Source organism: Drosophila pseudoobscura, chromosome 2, assembly GCF_009870125.1.
Source record: "Drosophila pseudoobscura strain MV-25-SWS-2005 chromosome 2, UCI_Dpse_MV25, whole genome shotgun sequence".
NCBI lineage: Eukaryota > Metazoa > Arthropoda > Insecta > Diptera > Drosophilidae > Drosophila > Drosophila pseudoobscura.
The window spans coordinates 18,806,892-18,825,275 of NC_046679.1; the positions used below are offsets into that span (position 1 = coordinate 18,806,892).

The 18,384-nt window shown below is 39.7% G+C and overlaps 2 protein-coding genes across 7 annotated transcripts in view; one reads left to right on the forward strand and one right to left on the reverse strand.

The window, feature by feature from the left end:
- side-VII (sidestep VII) overlaps nucleotides 1–12,441 on the reverse strand; it is a 33,032-nt gene extending 20,591 nt beyond the window's left edge. For 2 of the 6 annotated variants that reach the window (XM_015182145.2, XM_015182144.2), the window contains exons 1-5: nucleotides 12,170–12,439; nucleotides 11,731–11,882; nucleotides 8,602–8,731; nucleotides 2,203–2,411; nucleotides 516–626 (exon numbers count right to left, since the gene is read on the reverse strand). In XM_015182145.2, coding sequence (XP_015037631.1) covers nucleotides 516–626; nucleotides 2,203–2,411; nucleotides 8,602–8,731; nucleotides 11,731–11,809 — 529 coding nt within the window. In that variant the 5' untranslated portion in view covers nucleotides 11,810–11,882; nucleotides 12,170–12,439. Of the gene's footprint in view, nucleotides 1–515; nucleotides 627–2,202; nucleotides 2,412–8,601; nucleotides 8,732–11,730; nucleotides 11,883–12,169 lie in introns of all 6 variants that reach the window. The other 4 variants (XM_033376884.1, XM_033376885.1, XM_001359073.4 and 1 more) reach the window with 3 other exon arrangements.
- A 3,375-nt stretch (nucleotides 12,442–15,816) lies between these two features.
- On the forward strand, nucleotides 15,817–17,268 carry Pnn (desmosome associated protein-like protein pinnin). Its single transcript, XM_001359074.4, has 3 exons — nucleotides 15,817–16,055; nucleotides 16,131–16,881; nucleotides 16,946–17,268. The coding sequence occupies exons 1-2, from the start codon at nucleotides 15,928–15,930 to the stop codon at nucleotides 16,870–16,872; spliced, it is 870 nt and encodes a 289-aa protein (XP_001359111.2). The 5' UTR covers nucleotides 15,817–15,927; the 3' UTR covers nucleotides 16,873–16,881; nucleotides 16,946–17,268.
- Nucleotides 17,269–18,384: the final 1,116 nt, after the last annotated feature.

Sequence of the window (18,384 nt, forward strand, 5' to 3'; positions counted from 1 at the left end):
ATTAATAAGAGTCTGCATCGAAGCGAACACGTAACGGGCACACCTACTACTACTTCGCTGGAGCCAGCGAATGGACCCTTTCTATCGTAAGATCTACCAAAAGATCTACGGAATCCTAGGCGTCTGAACGTAAAACCCGATTCCCTATCTGGAGTTAGATGGGAGGCACGGGCAACCAGTTATACCAGTTGATAGTTATCCTATCAACACTTGTGACGAAAATGAGAATTTTTTCAGCCAATTAAGTTCAACTTTTACCGTGGCATCCAGATATTCTACAACATAGACTTCGCTAATTCCAAAGCAAAATCACATCTTGTCAATCAAATCAATGTCACTATTCATACAATTAGTTCACTAATTAGTAATTAGTAATAAGTCAATGAAAGGTTTGACGATTTTCGAATGGTGTATCTATACATTTGTGTATGATTCAATTCAAACTTTGATTTTTAAATTTAGTCATTCTAGGTCAGTAGAATCGGCGTCGTTTGTCTCTTAAGATTAGTTCTTACCTCCAACTACTTGACATTTTAAGATCACGATGTCGCCTTCACTATATGGGCCTACCACTGTAGATCGCTCAACGTTGTCATTATCTCGAATAATTACTTGCTTAGGCGGAGCTAATAAAAAAAGAGTAGAAAATATTAAAATATGATTAATGACACTTTGAAAAGGGTATCGAACAGCTAATATTTATAAATATAATGGCTATCGCTGTAGGCTGGAGTAGAGGGAGGGGACTCGCACGGCCTGGTATGTTTGGTCAACGTTCGTGTGAGAGGCGTTGTAGCGAACGCTTTTAGGTTCGTTACAATATTATAAGCAGTGTTACAGCGGTATAGTAAATCCATACTATTGTTCGTCATTTGTATTGCCCATTGTAACAGGTAGTCTTGTTTTAATAATTTTGGATTAAATATACCGAGCCTGGTTAATTGCATACCTAGTTCCATATCTTCGATATATTCTGTGAAATGTTGTATATTGAATATCAAAATTTCTATTTGTTGATTCCTGTCTTTTTCTTCATTTAGTTTGTTTATGACGTTTATTCCGCTATTTACTGCATCTATTACTAAATTTATAATATTACTAAATATATAATTATAATTTATAATGCGCTCTTTTTGGTGCATAGATATTCCTTTATTAAATCCTTCCCTAAGGTGTTAGTCATTTCTTTATACGTAATCTTGATGATTAGCTTGTGAAAGTAACGAATTGTTTCTACCTTATCTTCAGTGCCTTTTATTAACTCGATTTGCCCATTGTAATAGTTAATCGGTCTTTCCGTGATGGCAATGTGATTGAGATTGTCTTCCAAGGAGATTTTCATTAATCTTTACCCTTGATAAGGCATCCGCTACATGATTTTCTTTGCCTGGTAGATATTTTATTTTAAAGTCGAACTCATTCAGTTTTATTTTCCATCTTTGTAATTTCATATTTGGCTCCTTGAGGTTGTTCAACCAAATCAAGGGTTTATGATCGCTTTGTGTCTCGAATGTTCTACCGAACAGGTATGAACGGAAATACTTGGTTGCCCATACGATCGCCAATAATTCCTTTTCGATGGCTGAATAGTTTATTTCGTGTTCGTTTAGGGTTCTGCTAGCGTAGCAGATCGGTTTGTGTTCTTGTGACAAAACCGCTCCCAATGCTGTATTACTAGCGTCGGTTGTTGCCACTCGAGTGGCGTGATTCTGGCTTTATGAATCAATGGGGTCCATTGTTTAAAAAATTTGCGGCCCTAGCTTGGAGTGTGGGAAGAATCAGTTATTGATTCTTCAGTGGTGTCCTGTTACTTGTGTGGCTGGAGTACTTGTGTGGATGAGAGAATTATGGAATTATGAATATGTCACTATATATATCCATTGTGAAATATAAATCACTTAGTTTAATAAAACTATAATGGACTATATTTGAATATTCAACATCATACAAAACATGCAATCATCAGATCAGAGATATATATGGTATTGCTGCAATACCATTGACCAAATATCGCATTTTTCATCTTTGACCTCAATTCGGCACCTCTAAGTGTCATTGAATCGGGCTAAAACTTTAGATTTTACTGTTTTATACCAAATGTAATATTTTTAATTGATTTAGACATTGATTTTCGCTCAAACGTAATATTGTGTTTAATACAAAATACTACTTACTAAATATTTTAACAACAAGATTACTTACATATGACGTTTAGCCTTACACGGCTGTTTACTGTTTGTGCCTTCAAGAAATCTACCCGGCATCTAAATGTTCCTGAGTCGGATGGTTGGGTGTTTTGGATTGAAAGTTTTCCAGGCTCCTTGTCAAAAATAAAATAAGCTCTATCTCCAAAGACAGCATCATCAGACCATCTTTTTGGTGCTTTGGAAACACCTGCGCGTATGTCAATACTTAAAAATATTAAAGAGTTGAACTGTTAGAGATAAACATAATGCATTTTATATGTGGATAAATAAAAACAATGATTTCATTTTAAAAATATTTACGTACAAGTAAAATTTGGTACAGTTGTCGTATGATTTACAGTCAAGGAATCACTTTATCGATAATAGATAATTCTTTAATACTTTAATGAAGGCAAGGCAAGTACAAAGTTGTTACTGCCACTCTGCGGATCTCTAAAAACCATCTTACGATACCCAAACTCCCGATCTCGAGCCCGCACTCGTCACAACGAAACTCGTGAAGGAACTTCTGCTCCAACCTGCCTGAAACCGCAACGGTTGGAAGCAGTCCACCATGCACAGTTAACTCAAGCTTTTTGACGGACATCGGACAGAGGACAGTGAAGAAGCCCTTACAGCACTAATGAAAGCTCACTTCCCAGGATGCACTGAGGTCACTGATACTAGAGGTCACTCAGGGTAGAGTCGTGTCGCCCTTGTTGTGGAGCATGGTGGTCGATGACCACATCAAGATATTTGACAGCAAGGACCCAAAAAAAACATATTATGCAAATGACATAAGCGTACTTATTAAGGGTTTATGTCCATCTACCCTCATCTTCTTCACCAAGGTACCGATAAGGACCCACCGAAATCGACCAAACTAGGGTAATCCCAAAAACGCAAATCAAACAACCTCGGCACAGTACTGGACAGCAAGCTGGCATGGAAACCCAATGTAGTGGAAAGGGTGAAGACGGCCACTATTACGCTTTATGCATCCAAGAAGATGCTCAGCAGCACATGGGGCTTGTCACCAGCTCTATTACACTGGATTGACATCTTGGAGCTGCGACGATCTCTAATTAATGGGGCCTTAGTATGGTGCCACACTACGGAAAAGAAGACATACAATAAGCTTATAGACAAGATTCAGCGACAGGCTATGATCTGTATTACAGGGGCGCTGAGGTCAAGCTCAACAAAAGCACTCGAACTGTACTTGGAATAGACCCCCTGGACATTTACGCTCGTCTGATTGCGGGAAAGGCAGCACAGCGCCTAATCGCATCAGAAAACATGTCGCCACAATGATACGTGCATAGTTTAATCGGCAGGGACATGGAAAGATCTACTGAATGGTGGATGCCACAGATTTTCGCCCTTTGTGGAGGCGGAAGTGGGCGTGGCAAAGTTTTGAAATATTCTTGTAACAGTGACATATCACAGAAATCCGGATATAAAATGTCGTTGCTCTAGTTCTTATAGTCTTTAGCACTAGGCGCTGATAGGGACGGACAGACGGACGGACAGACAGACAGGGCTCAATCGACTCGGCTATTGATGCTGATCAGGAATATATATACTTTATAGGGTCGGAAACGATTCCTTCTGGACGTTACACACATCCACTTTTACGACAAATCTAATATACCCCAATAGTCATTTTGAGTATCGGGTATAAAACTGGGTATAGGCAGATACCGATGGCCCGCTGTAAAGGAACTTCGACAATATGTAGGCATGGCCTGTTGGTACCGCAGATTTGTCCCCAACTTCGCAGCCGTAGTCCAACCTGGGAGAAGGAAAAGAGCGGGTCATCGCATACGGCAGACGAAAACTACTCCGCCATCGACAAGGAATGCCTAAACAGAGACTCCAACAGGTCCACGACGGTCCAGAAATCTCCGGACTATAAGAACGGGCACCATTACCGCAATCTAGGACACGGTGCTAACGACTATAGTATAACGACTATGTATAGTAGAACAAGGGTACTCCGCGAGTGCCACGACGAACCGACAGCAGGCCATCACGGCGTCCAGAAGCCATCCTGAGGACAGCTTAAGCTGCCAGAACTACAAAGCTACACAACACAAGCCCGGGGGCAGGATGCTCACACGCAAGGCCGAAGAACCGTTCGCAACAATATGTGCCGATTTCGTAGATTTTGTAGCCTTGCAATACGGTTATTGGTTATTATTATCCCCTTCGACGGCCCCCAAATCAAGAGCTTTCCGTCACCAAATTGCGATTAGCAACGACCTGAAGGAATTCCACGAAAACGAGCTCGCCGAACCCACCGACCCGGCACAGAACGCTGACACCACGGAAGGCACGGCCAACAATGACCCAGATACGAAAGGAACAACGTAACACCAACATGAGACCCCGACCACACGCCCCCCGAACTCCGTTGACGAGGCCAAGAACGCGGAGCGGCGCCACAATAATAAGACGAGGGCGACGCCGGCGAAGCACGAGTCCGGTGGCGCAAAATCCCCGAGACCATACGGACGGCACCGCCCACGATCACGAATTGAACAAATCCGTTGACAAGGCGAGACACAAGTGACGGCAGTCTGCAGAAGAAACACGATACCTAGATAAGGAGACCGCAACGCGGAGAAGGACGCAAAATAAGAACACGAAACGACGCACCGCCGAAAAGAAGTCCCGCCCTCTATCCAAAGCAAGAAAAGATTTAGTGGAAGCTCCAAAACACACCCATGATGCGTCACAGAAAGAAGAAAGGGAGGAAGAAAAGCTTACTTCGTAAGTATGGACCCCGATAGACAATATAAATAGCCCAAGCCCCAGCCCTTATCGATCAGTACGCTTCCACCAAAGGAACGAAAGCTAGAACCCAGACAACTCGGCGTAACCATCACACAAAGATAACCTCCGCCTGGACAAAGGAACGCAACGGTCACATTGAGCAACTATACCAACGCTAACTACATCCTGATCATCGATGGAAATGACCTCATCTGGGACAACCCCGGCTATCTGAGCCACACTACGAACATAAAGTTCTACGAAAAATTCGTCGACAAAATCGAACACGCCACCGTAACTCAAGGTAAGCCGAATGGCCCACGTCCCTTCGCCATCATAAGCCTAGTGGAACTCTTCGTGGTGTCGAACGTCAGTGGGTCTCAAAACTCTACGTCCTACTAAGCTTCTTGATAAGATTCCCTCAACCCAAGCTCGACTACAAGAAGCTGCTGATATATACAACATGCCAACAGGATTTCAGTGACGGAGATGTAGAAGCGGAATGCGGAACTCGGGCCCTCAACATGTGGAATTTCGAATCCAGCGTTAGCGCAACATTCTGCGAAGAACAACGAACGACCATCTGCGCGCAACAGCTTGGATACCTGAACCCGATAACCATAGTCGATAACGGCATACTCATCACCAACGACGCCAACATAATCATCGTCGATGGCACAGCGGCCACCCAGAACGTCGTGGGAAAGTACCTCGTCACACATTCCAATCAGGTCTCGCTCAATGGGACCACTTGGGCGACTCCAAGAGGATGGCACAGGTGCCTGTCATAACGTCAACGTCAACGTCACAAGTCAACGTAATGGACCACAGAGAGAAACTAAGTGAACCATTCCTGCGATAACTGAGCCTGGAGAATTGGAACCACATCAGGCTGTCGACGAATTGCTTACGGTAGAAAGCACCTCATCGTCCGTACTCACGCTCACCACCAACCTCGCTCACTTGTGCCCACGACAAGCTGACCGTAGCAGCGGGCCCGACCCCAAATTCGCTAAATTCGTGGACCGACTACACACGCCTCCATTCCGACCAAGGCCGACGACGAGCACGGACAACAACGTCCGAGCGAACAAACAACTCCTTCTCGTGACACGAGAAAAAGAAAAGGAGAGAGGAAAACGAAAAAAAAAAAGTAAAAAACAAAAACATAATCTGCACGACCGTGCATTTTTCACTTTAATAAGCAGGGCCGAACCCGTTCGAGAATAGACAGAGTATCCGATTACGCTCCGAGAAACCGCTGATGGAGACCCGGCGAGCAAGACCGCTGTGCGACGCCATCGCACCAGAAGCATCCTTCCGCCATCTCAGCAAAAAATCCCGATAAATAGCGCCACTTAAGACGAAAGAGATCATTACAGACGCCCCCGATACCGAGAGCTCGAGTTCACAATGGATTCAGAAGACGAGACTTCACCCGAACCCAGAAGGTTTGAAGATTCGCGGGACAGCCCCTCGCCTTTCTCTCCCCTATGACCGCGAGACAGACCGCCGTTGCCCGCACGTCACCAATCGTGGGAGAACCCACCACCGTTCTATCGCGGCCCAGCCAAGTTCTGGCGAGAGAACCTGTGGTCGCCAACGCCACGGACTTCGCCAAAGCCCACAACCCTATGGTACTCTTCGACCTCCCAGGGTACGCAGAGTAACCAGACGAGGTCACGAAATCCGATGAATACTCATAGACTCGCCTCCCGAGGCGACCGGAAAGAGTCCCCTCACCAACGAACATGCTGGATATTAGATTGGATAATAGCCCGACTAAATGGCAACCAACACTGCTGGCCGCATCATACCGAACACAATTGTATGTATATCTCTCGTAGCCAAGAATGTATCCTATTATTATTACATACATATATTACTCAAAGAGCATCTGGTCTGATGGGCTGGTGAGGTGGCTCAAAGGCCACCGGACGGGTGGCAGGTTGTGATAGCGAACGACCTACCTACGCAGATAAGTCAGCTGCGAATAAGAGGGAAGAGAATAATCCCTAAGCAGAGGGTGTTCGTGAAGTAGCAATACTGACGAAGCGCTTGGGGTCCCGCCTCTTATAAATAGCTCACACACTCCTCTATCCCTACACATTACCTACCCACATGGCACCTACCCACACTCACCTCACACTGGGACGGACTAAGTGTGTTATTCGACCCGCGCCGAGAGTCAGTCTGGCTGGGGGCCCGATATTAAAACTAGCCCAGTCGCCGTCACTACCTATTTCCTGAAACTGATTAGTACTGCATGCGTTTTGTGCTCGGCCAGTTCGAGCACTTTCCATCTCCCAGGAAAACAAGCTGTATGTGAGTATTAAAGAGCCCGATCGGGAATGTCGTTAGGTCCGGGTGCTTTGCTGTATGTCACTTTTTGGGCTATTTTTTCTACCTCTTGTGGAGTCACTGATGGTACTCGATGACCTGTGTCGGCGGTTCTATCTACCTGTATATCTTGGTCTGGGAATAGGTGCCTGACTATCGCCTTTCGTTTTGAGCATCCTGTTGGCGCCGAGTGTTTAAATGTTCGTTTCTTTCTTGTCAAATCTTTGTAGGCGTTACCCTAGAAGTCGTTTTCTGCTTCTTCAGAGTTCATAGTTGTGAGCCTTCCCCTTTTGTCCCCAAGGACCTGGATCTACGGTGTGCCCTTCTAGCACTAGTAATTTGCAACAGTTTTTAGGACTCAGCGGATACTTCAGGAAATTTATTGCTGGATATGCCATTATGTCGGAGCCCTTGCGTACCCTATTGCGCAAAGACCAGAAATTTAGGTGGGAACTGCCCCAGCAGGATGCTTTTGCGGAGTTAAAAAGATGCTTGATAAGGAATCCTGTTGTCGTCAGCTACCGCCTAGATGCTGATCATGAACTACATACGGATGCCAATGCCGTTGGTTTAGCCGGGGTGTTGCTGCAAAAGGAGGCGGATGAAATGAAGCCAATTGCTTAGTATAGTGAGCAGTGAACAGTGAGTTCTGCAGTGAAAAAATACAAATAGTTTTGTAACAGTGAGAGCGCCAGTCAGTTCTAATAATCCCTGAGATCTTTTTCCGTCCTTTGCGTGGGCGGAAAGGGGTGCGGCAAAGTTTTTAACTAAACTTGTGCAGGTTCGATATCATAGAATATGAGAAAAAATTAAATTGTTTTCTTGATGCTGGCTATAATAATGATACGATCCAATTCAGATTCTGCTGTCTAAAAGATATGGTCTCTCGTGCTTTGTGGGAGCGGAAGTGGGCGGGGCGAAGTTTTGAAATATTTTTGTAGCAGTGACATATCACAGAAGTCTGGATCCAAAACATCGTTGCTCTAGTTCCTATAGTCTTTAAGTACTAGGCGCTAGTAGGGACGGACAGACGGACGGACGGACAGACAGACAGGGCTCAATCGACTCGGCTCTTGATGCTGATCAAGAATATATCTACTTTATGGGGTCGGAAACGATTCCTTCTGGACGTTACACACATCCACTTTTACCAAAAATCTAATATACCGGAATACTCATTTTGAGTATCGGATATAAAAAGGCCATTTGGAAAATTTCATGAAGATTACTTCAAAACTGACTAGAGCGACTATAAATATGGTATTTATGCTATAGGTTATATATACGATTTATTTACCTGTAAATGGGTGTTCCCTTATCATCTCTGTACCATAAAACCAACACAGGCTCATCTCCGTCATAAGTAGTTATATTGCATGGAAGGAATATATTTTCTCCAACCAAAGATTCGATTTGGTGAACTGGTACTAGAAGTATACGAGGTGGTAATTGTATAGAATTCAAATGTGTTGGAAATCTAATTTTGTTATTATTGTTTACTAGCTGTTATAAAATTTTTAAATGAATAAAACCTTTTTTGTTTTAGTTTATTTACAAGTATATTTTTTTGTTATATAATATTGCATAGTATAGTGGCCGAACAATTTACAAAGGTTCGAGAAATGTTCTGAACAAAGGGCTGTATCATTCTTTACTCGAATCTTGTAGTTAATTTCGTCAATTTGTCATTATCGGCATATTCACCATAATACGCCAAACAGTTAAGCGGTGCCTTTATTATATTCATTCACGTGTAACTATCTGGATTTCAAAACGGACGAGGACTAAAATTTGTGTGGCACTAATGGAGGACGATGCACGAACCAGGCCCTAGAGTCGTCATATTTGAATAAGATGCGGGGATAACTGAATTTTCATGCAGTTTTCACAAAAATAAATCCAAAATGCTAAAAAATTATAAAAACCGGAAAAAGAAAAGAAAAAACCTCATTTGCATTTACTTGTAACAATATAGAATAATTTAATTACTACCTAGCCACACAAGATATTTTTTAAATGTTTTGTTATTTTCAGTTCGTAACATTTTTAGTAAAAACTGATTTTGATTTTATATTTATTTTTGATATATATTCGTGATTTTTGATATTTTTTGCGTTCCGTTTAAATGTTATTATTCGGTTGTTATGTATGTGCAGGTTTAGCTAATAACTTTGCTAGCCCCGGTGAATATACCGGCTTAACTAGTCGAAGATCATGAAGTAAAGAACATTCATTTAACAAGGGACTGAAAATGCCGTTGACCTCGGTAAACCGTATGGGTACGGATGACCAGAGTAGCTTTCCTCAGAATAGGTGGTTTGGAAAAATTGGGCAAAAAGATCGGGAATGGCCTGATCATTATTTGCCGACGTATTACAAAATGATAGCGAGTATGCGGACGTTATACGCTTACTGTTTACGAAGCAGTAAAACTGTTTAGGGCCCTGAGAAAAAAGTATCCTGCATCGAGATAGCATTGTGCATTAAGAACTGAAAAGTTTGACCGAGCTATTACATAGCGAGAGTGAGTAGTAGGAGAACCAACTTGAAATTTTTCATAAAGCCTTGATTTTAAGTTTTTTAGACTGGATAACTCTTTGATAAACCAAGAGGGTTTTCCATATCTAATCGGACAAGAAATCGGGACACAAGAATCAAAAAATGTGCCAAGAGCATTGAAGCAAATGTTTGTGGCTTTTGACATCAGTGCACAAGTACGTAGCGGACCAATCAAAATCCCTAATGAGGTTATTAAGCTTCGCAAATTCGGCTTTACGAAAGGAGCGGAAACGTTCAGGTAGTCTACTCGACCGATCCAATACAGTTGGTATTATATCTACCGACACTTCGACAGTAGGATGGTAGGCGTCTTCAGGTATAGTGAGCGAAAGGGCTCGGCTTAACAACACTATGGTCGGATCCGATACAAAGCACAGATCAAGCAATCGACCCAAGGAATTTTTCACATGATTGACTTCAGACAGGGACAGGTCAAGCAAGCCGTCAACAAAGTCATGTCGTGACCTGGGCACTAGGATACTAGATTCCTTTACCGAAGACCAAACAGTTCCTGGCAAGTTGAAGTCACCAAGAACTATCACACGATCTTTATCTGAGATTGAAATATACGAGCAAGTAATGAATAGCGAAAGCGGGAAGAATCAGTTTTACACACAGGAATTCCAGTTCCTGTTGAAATTAGATTGTAAAGTGTACCGACGTGAAATTAGACTCCACTGCAATCAGAACCTCTCCTGCACGTCGAGACGAACGGTCCTTTCTAAAAGTTGTGTACCGACCGCCAAGACCTCGAAACTAAGAATTTCCGGCTTTAATCAGTTTTCGGTAAACACAATAACGTGGGAAGCAAATGCAACACTATCCTGGAAAATAATGCTAACATTCTGATTGGTTACAAAAAGAGGAGTTAGTTTTTTAGAAGGGTGAAAGCCGGAACAGGAAGATGACCATGGCACATTGGGATGATTTGTAAGAGTTGGAGGGGACCTACAGCATAATACAAAATTCTATAATTTTTTCAACAGCTTGTTCTGAAATTAAAACGACTTCAGAAAGTGCGCGATTTAAGATCACGACATCTTAGATGACACATGTGTGGTTTTAAAATGTCTGAGCATGTTTATTGAAATTTAAATTGCTGTCTTTTAAATTTTAACAGCTGTCTTTACCCAGATGTTCTGTTACGAGCATGTTACGAGCAGAAGCCGATCTTTTACGCTCAACTTTGTGCTAATGCGATAACCGAATCGAGCTGCGTAGCTGTTAGCACGAAAACGAAAAGTGCTGTTGCCCTAAAAAATAGTTGGTTGGGCTAAAAAATAAATATTTATATATAAGCTTGAGAATCATAATTTGGCTGGTTTAAAACATCTGTACGTGTTGGTGAACATCGCTTATAGCTCTTTGACATTGGACTTCGCTAACTTTGCTGCGAAGAACGAGATAGCATGAGAGACAAAACGCAAAATTAATTTTCGTATCCGTCTCCAGACGCGTCTGCCGCTTATCAGTCGAATAACGGAGGCGCTTTTTGTGACAAAATCTGGAATGGACTTGAATCTGATGGGATATGTATATTATTCTCGATCAGCGGTGGCTTTTTATTTCAGAGCAGTCGAATAGTAGTAATAGTGTCAGTCTATGTATACATATATGTATGTATGTACACATGTATGTAATCTTATGATTTATGTAACTTATTCAATATATTCCTGCAGTCCGTCTATACTCTTTCCACACATTCCGTTATATACATGCATACATACATGTATGTACATGAATCAAAAATTGTACGATATCCTTTTCGAATGTTTAAAATAAGCAGTCTCACATTTTAGCACCATTTAATCTATATGTATGTATATGTATTTATATTCTACAATATACATTTTTATCTCAGACTTACCATCTTTGCTTCCAATGTTGTATCTTATTTGTTGAAATGTTAATATTAACAGTAGTAATAGATCCATTTTGTATACCATTCTGGGTACTTTGGATTAAACATTTATATTTGTAGCTTTAGGTCTTTTGTTGTTTATTAATCCTACACTAGAACTTTAAATAAATTCCATTTACATGATTTATTCCACTGTTATCAACATCTTTTTTTTACAGATAAGGACACTTATATACACGTAAAGAAACATACATATGGATGTACACATGTACATTTATATTTATACGTGAACAACTAGTTTAGATGCACGGAATGTATGTATGTACATAAGTAAATGCTTATGTAGATAAACTACACAGTTAAAATATTTATTTTACTTAATACATGTATGTATGTACATACATACATAAATAAGTGCATATCGTTTCACACTGAAAATTATTACCTCTTGAGCTATTTGGTTATTTTGAGTTTTGTATGCATTCTTTTTGAAATTGTTCCCAATTTTAATGTCTGGAAAACATTTCGCCTTTTTTAATATAAACTTTTACATAAAAGTGTATATAGCACGAGAATAGTTCAAATAAATAAAATACATATAATTATATTATTTTAACTGACACTAAAGCTGAAACTATATTCCAATGTCAGAAAGTTATTTTAGTTCTTTTCAAACCGCGAAGGGAAACTAAACATGTAAATTCTCAATAGCATTACACCTGCAAGCGAGGACCAAAAAGCTTGCAAGTTGGCGCACGCGCCAAAGTTGAGCTTTTGATGTAAGCGTTGCAACATGACCCTTGTACTATGTACATATATACATCGGTATATGTACATACATATGTATGCTTATGATATGTTCACTGAAAATATTGTTTGAATAGAAATAGTAGTCATCATTGGATATCGAGATATCAAGATACACATATGTATGTATATATGCATATACATACATGTACATATGTACATACATTTTCTTGATCGGCGTCAATAAACAAGTCGATATACATATGTACATACATACATACACATAGCCATCTTATCCACCTTTTTGTCAATCTGTTTGTCTGTATAAACTTCTCTATAAGAGCTAGAGCAAACTAATTTGGTGTGCAGACTTTTCTGATATCACACTGTTGCAAGAGTATTTAAAAAAAATATGTGTATAATAATTTGGATAAATTACATCAAACATAAGATAACATACATGAATATATACATGAAGCAATTTATGCTTTCGGTTGGGCCAAATAAAATAGAAGTAACGAATTTATTTGGTCAATGTGAAATTTATTGTTCCTTGATCGGAAGTTTTACAGAATCTATGTACATATGCATACATACCTACAAAAAAGTAAATCTTGATATTAACCCAAGGGCAGACGATTAAACAATCTGCTGCCGCGGCTTATGCGCGGGCGGTATATTGCGCAGCAGCCCCGAGTTTCTGGGCTAGCGGAACGTTACCCGCAGCCGCACCCGCACTTACCACTTCGAATTAACTACGAAGTCTTATTGGCTTTGCACACTGAGCACATCTCTGGGGTAACGGTGGTATTTTTTTGAAAGATGTGAAACCCCGATTTACTCTAGCACCGACCACCATTTACCAACCGACAAAAAGCAGCTTATGAGTATAAAATTTGGTCTGAATTGTGAAATTCTCACAATTTTAGATTAGTAAATTGTGAAATATAAATATATAAAATAGGCGTTACTCTTTGGACTACCTTAAAAATTGCAGCAGCTCTGATTGGAAGTTGGTTTTGCCAACTTGCTTCGTTTTGCCAACGAAATTTGCTCGAGTATCCCTCGCTTTGTTTCCATTTGCTCATCCTGTAATTTTTGCTGCTCCTTCTGGACTTCAAGCATTTTCCGAGAAATCTCTTCCAGATCTCTTTCCAGTTTAATCCGCTTTGGTGCGGTGCCTTGTTTGCAGAAATAATACTAGAGCCGTAGTTGGATCTCTACCGGTCGTCATTAACGGAATTATTTGGGGGCCCCCGCCAATCCACAGTACTATCATGCCAAAAGTTTATAGCGAGATATTCTATATATGCAGTCCATTTCGACTTTTGTGTATTTTTATTTATTTAATACTAATAATAAATGTATATAGGTTTACTTATTACAACCAATTTCAGTTCTCTCCATTCTTTATTGTGTCTGTTGTAATTTTTCTTGTTTATTCCGTCGACGATTTAAAATTCAAATTAAGATTTGAAATATGCCTAGGCGCGAACTATTTTTTATTGCCATTCATTGCTTTTTATGGTTGCATTTGAAAACCATTGGCTGACTATTGCATAGAAACGTGCGGTTTAGGAACATCGAAAATGGACGGTGGACTAACTGGGAAATTTTTGGAAGGGCAAAACCTTACTGGACGTTCTTCAATGTGAAGTCTCTGAGCACTATGTGCTCATAGGGACGGATGGACAGACAGTGTTCTATCAACTCGGCTATTGAGCTGATCAAAAATATATGTATGTATATACTTTATGGGATAGGAAACGCTTCCTTCTGGACGTTACACACATCTTCTTTCACCAAAAATAAAATACTCATTTTGAGCATCGGTTATAAAAATAGGCAGAGTGGCAATCTCTCGTTTTAAAAAATAAACAAACAACCAGAAAGGTAATCTTTCGTCGAAAAGAAGTATTTGTTCAAGTATTTGTTGAAACGTGAGATAACAAAATAAAATAATACTAGTTTGTGGTAGAGATATCTAAAATTAAAATTAAAGTATATTTTAAAAGAAAAATAAATGATATGTTTCTTTGTGAATTACGAATTCTGTTCCTCAGTCAACAATTGGTACAATTAAGAACCAGACTTTAAAAATATTACTAATGGGCTATAGCTCATAAAATTCCATTAGTAACCTCAAGTCCTTTAAACAGTCCGATAGTTGCCTGAAGTAGCTAAAGCAAAGGCTACGGGATAAGAGCGGGCTTATCTCAGCTTGAGCGTACTTAAAGCAACACAATCACACGATTAACCAACGCACAGAATTAACATCAAAAATTAAGTTTTTATGAAAACAATAGGCATGCACTCGCGTTAAAGAACAGATTTTTTACTGTTGGTTAAGTGGGGATTTTATTTTGGTTTATTTTGAAAAACACTGTATTTGTATAATAATAAATGGAAAAGATGGAGAGGGCAAAACAAAACACGTCTGGTCACTACGAAAGAGAACGAGGTTTCTACCCCTTTCTACCCCATGGTATTACTCCATGATTGACATGGAGGGTTGCTTCTTGGTTGGTTGGTTTCTTGTCATCATACGCAAAATTAGCCTAGCTCGCGGAAGTTTATTGCATTTGTTGACAAATGGCAGTACGGCATCGGCTGATCCCATTACTTTACTCGTTATTATTATACCTTGAGAAAGAAGTGAGCTGCGATCGTAATTTTCAAAAATCTTGTATGCGGCGCGTGACGCTTTTCGCCAAGCCACATCATTTCGCACAGAGTTGACAAACTCCAGAAAGAACTCTATCGTATCTATCTGCTCATTACAGTTAACGTTTTTGTAAATTTTGTTTGCCTGAAGTCCAGAAGAAGCAGCAGAAATTACAGGATAAGCAAATGGAAACAAAGCGAGGGATACTCCAGCAAATTTCGAACAGCCAAGGCCAAACTAACTTCCTAACTTAACTAATTACAGAGCTGCTGTAATTTTTAAGGTAGTCCAAAGAGTAACGCCTATTTAATATATTTGGATTTTTATTATTATAAGCAATTTAATAATCTAAAATTGTGAAAATTTCACAATACAGACCAAATTTTATGCTTATCAGCTGCTTTTTGACGGATGGTAGATGGTCATATGTATGACAATCCCACCGGTCCCCCTGGATGTGTTCAGTGTGCAGAGCCAATTAAAATTGTGGATGTTTCCCAATTCAAGCAAAAACTTTGTAATTTTATGATCATCAGATGCTTTTTGAGGAAGATATGTAGATGGTAGATAGTACCAGTGTGAATCGGGATTTTAAATCTGTAACAAAATCAATATATTTTGCGATTTTTCCACTGTTCCAAATGGATGGAAAAACTTCGCTTAGTTATGTCTTTAAGTTAAATGATTATCGATATTGCATATCGACTAACTACAGAAACAGCTCAACAAACATCTCTAACCATTATAGATACTTTTAACTTTTTTTTTAAATATTCAACTATTTAAGAACAATGGTAAATGATTGCTGTTTATCATCTGTTGATGATGTAGAGAAGAAACTTATCCTAGCTAAGCAGTCCCTTATTGTATTAAATGATAATATTCGTCGATTTGTTGGTCGAGTACCAAAGGAGTTGAGGTATATGTATATATGGCTATTATATTGTTGATTTGTGTATAAAACAAATATTTTTCTCTTTTTATATACTTTTAGAATTGAGAAATACAAACATGCCGATGAAGCCAAAAAGAGTGATCATAACGAAAGATCATTTAAAGATAAGCGTCGTATGTTTGATTCGAATTATGCAGATGGTCGTTTCTCTGTAGACGAGAGCGAAACTCGGTCGCCAAGGATTAACTCTCGTGTAATTCGGGAATTACCATCTAGAAAAGAAGTTGTTGAAGCTCAAGGAACAGATTCCGAGTCAATAGCTCGAAATCGTCGCATGTTTGGATCTCTTCTTGGAACATTACAAAAATTCTGCCAAGAGGAGTCGCGTCTAAAGATCAAAGAAGATAAAAAAGCTGAAATAGAAAAGAAACTGGAGAGGCAAGAACTTCAGGAAAGGGCCATGCTAAGAAAAGAAAGAGAAACTTTGTTTTTAAATAAAAAACGAAAGCAATTTGAAATTAGAGCATTGGAATATAAAATGGCTAGACTAAAGGATTTTAAATCATGGGAATCATCCATCACTTATCAAAAACATCAAATTAGAACAAAAACTAAACCGCACTTATTTTTTCGCCCACAAACGCACACCGCGCGTACTGAAAAACTCTTACTTGAATGTAAAAATTATGTAGAGTGTTTTATTCAAAGCAGACGTGAAGAACTACACGCAGAGCTACGGGACTTGGAACGTATAAATTACATAAAAATGCATGAAGATAACGAAATTGACGAAAGCATCTATGAAGAACAATATGATGAGATGGGAAGTGAATTTACATAATTAGAAAATGTAAGTTCAATAAAAATTAACATTGATCAGCCTCATTTTGAACAAAATTGTTTTTTTCTTGTAGCTCTCAGTTCTTCAAATAACCATTATTGTGGAATTTAGTAAATCGTCTGAACATGTACATATGTTAGTTCGGAGTTGGGATTTACCCATTTTTCCATTTAAGACCTCAAATATGTCCGACTAATATGTGGTTAAAATAGGGCTCTATCAGCTTAACAAACTATGTTATTTCTAACCAATCTATTGATTCAATTGAGGATACATTTAGACAAAGACATTATTTTTAATTCAATAATTACCAGGAGGAATTTGGTTGGTGTCAATAAAGTGGAATCTTTTATTATTTGTTTTGATCCCCAAAACAAAAGTTTTTCTCGGAACAAATCGTATTTTAACTGATTGTTCCTGAGGCTGATTTATGATATGTAATGTAGACATAATTTACTCAAACCCAAAAAATGATTTTTTAACATAACAGAAATATGTTGTAATTAAACTCAGAAAATAGTTGAATTGAAACAGACTGTCGTATAGCTATCAGATCAGATGATGCTTGCTTAAAAGAGCTCAGATGTAAATATTGAAAGATTCTTTAGTTCATCTCCACTTTCGGCTCTTCTTTCGGTTAAAGTTTCGGGATGCCATAAAGCTCGGCTTATTTCAGCATTTACAGGCAGGCTCCGGTTTTCACTTTCCCAAACATTTTCCGACTTACTTCTTACAACACATACATTGGTTCTCCCGTTTTCACAAAGCGGAAGATTTATCTTTTTTCAAAAAGGAAACTTTTTTCCCCCAAAATGAAAAGTAGGCGGCTTTTTATAAAACAAAACTAATCTTAATTGGAAAAAAAACATGATTTATTGATGCATTAACATTAATTTGACACCATAACCAGGGCTATTTAGAATGTGCCTTCTTTATAAATAGTTTTTTTATCCCAATGTCAAATTTGGCTCTGAAATAATTGATCAGGGCAACAAACTTCGTTTTCGTGCTATCTGCTGACGCTGTCCGATTTGGTTAGAAATAAAATTTTGCGCAGAACAGCGAAAATGTTCGTAACATGCGCTTATCAGAATTCAGCATTTGAAATCAAAATGTAGGTGCAACATGGCATGCACAGATATTGTAGCCTTCTTCTGTTGAGAGCCGGGCAGGCGCCGAACAAGTGTTCCACCGTCTTTTCCTCTCTTCGTCTCTGTGTGATCACACCTACTGGTCAATGTCCTATAAGGGGACGTGTCAATGGATTGTTACGGGGATCGCGACCACACTGAGATACCGACAGGTATCACCGAGATTACTTAAGCAATCGCCGGATAGCACCTTCGAGATCATACCCAAATATAGATCCACCGAGAGGGCTTAGGCAATCGCCGGATAGCACCTTCGGGATCCTATGGTACTACGTATTACGGGGATCATCGCGGACACCGACAGGCATCATCGAGAGCGCTTAGGTAATCGCCGGATTGCACCTTCGGGTTCCTATTCAGA

Bases quoted from the DNA above. Each gene is read 5' to 3' on its own strand.
- Pnn (XM_001359074.4), top strand. From the start codon at position 15,928: ATGGTAAATGATTGCTGTTTATCATCTGTTGATGATGTAGAGAAGAAA. The intron at 16,056-16,130 runs GTATATGTATAT...ATATACTTTTAG, and splicing joins CGAGTACCAAAGGAGTTGAG to AATTGAGAAATACAAACATG.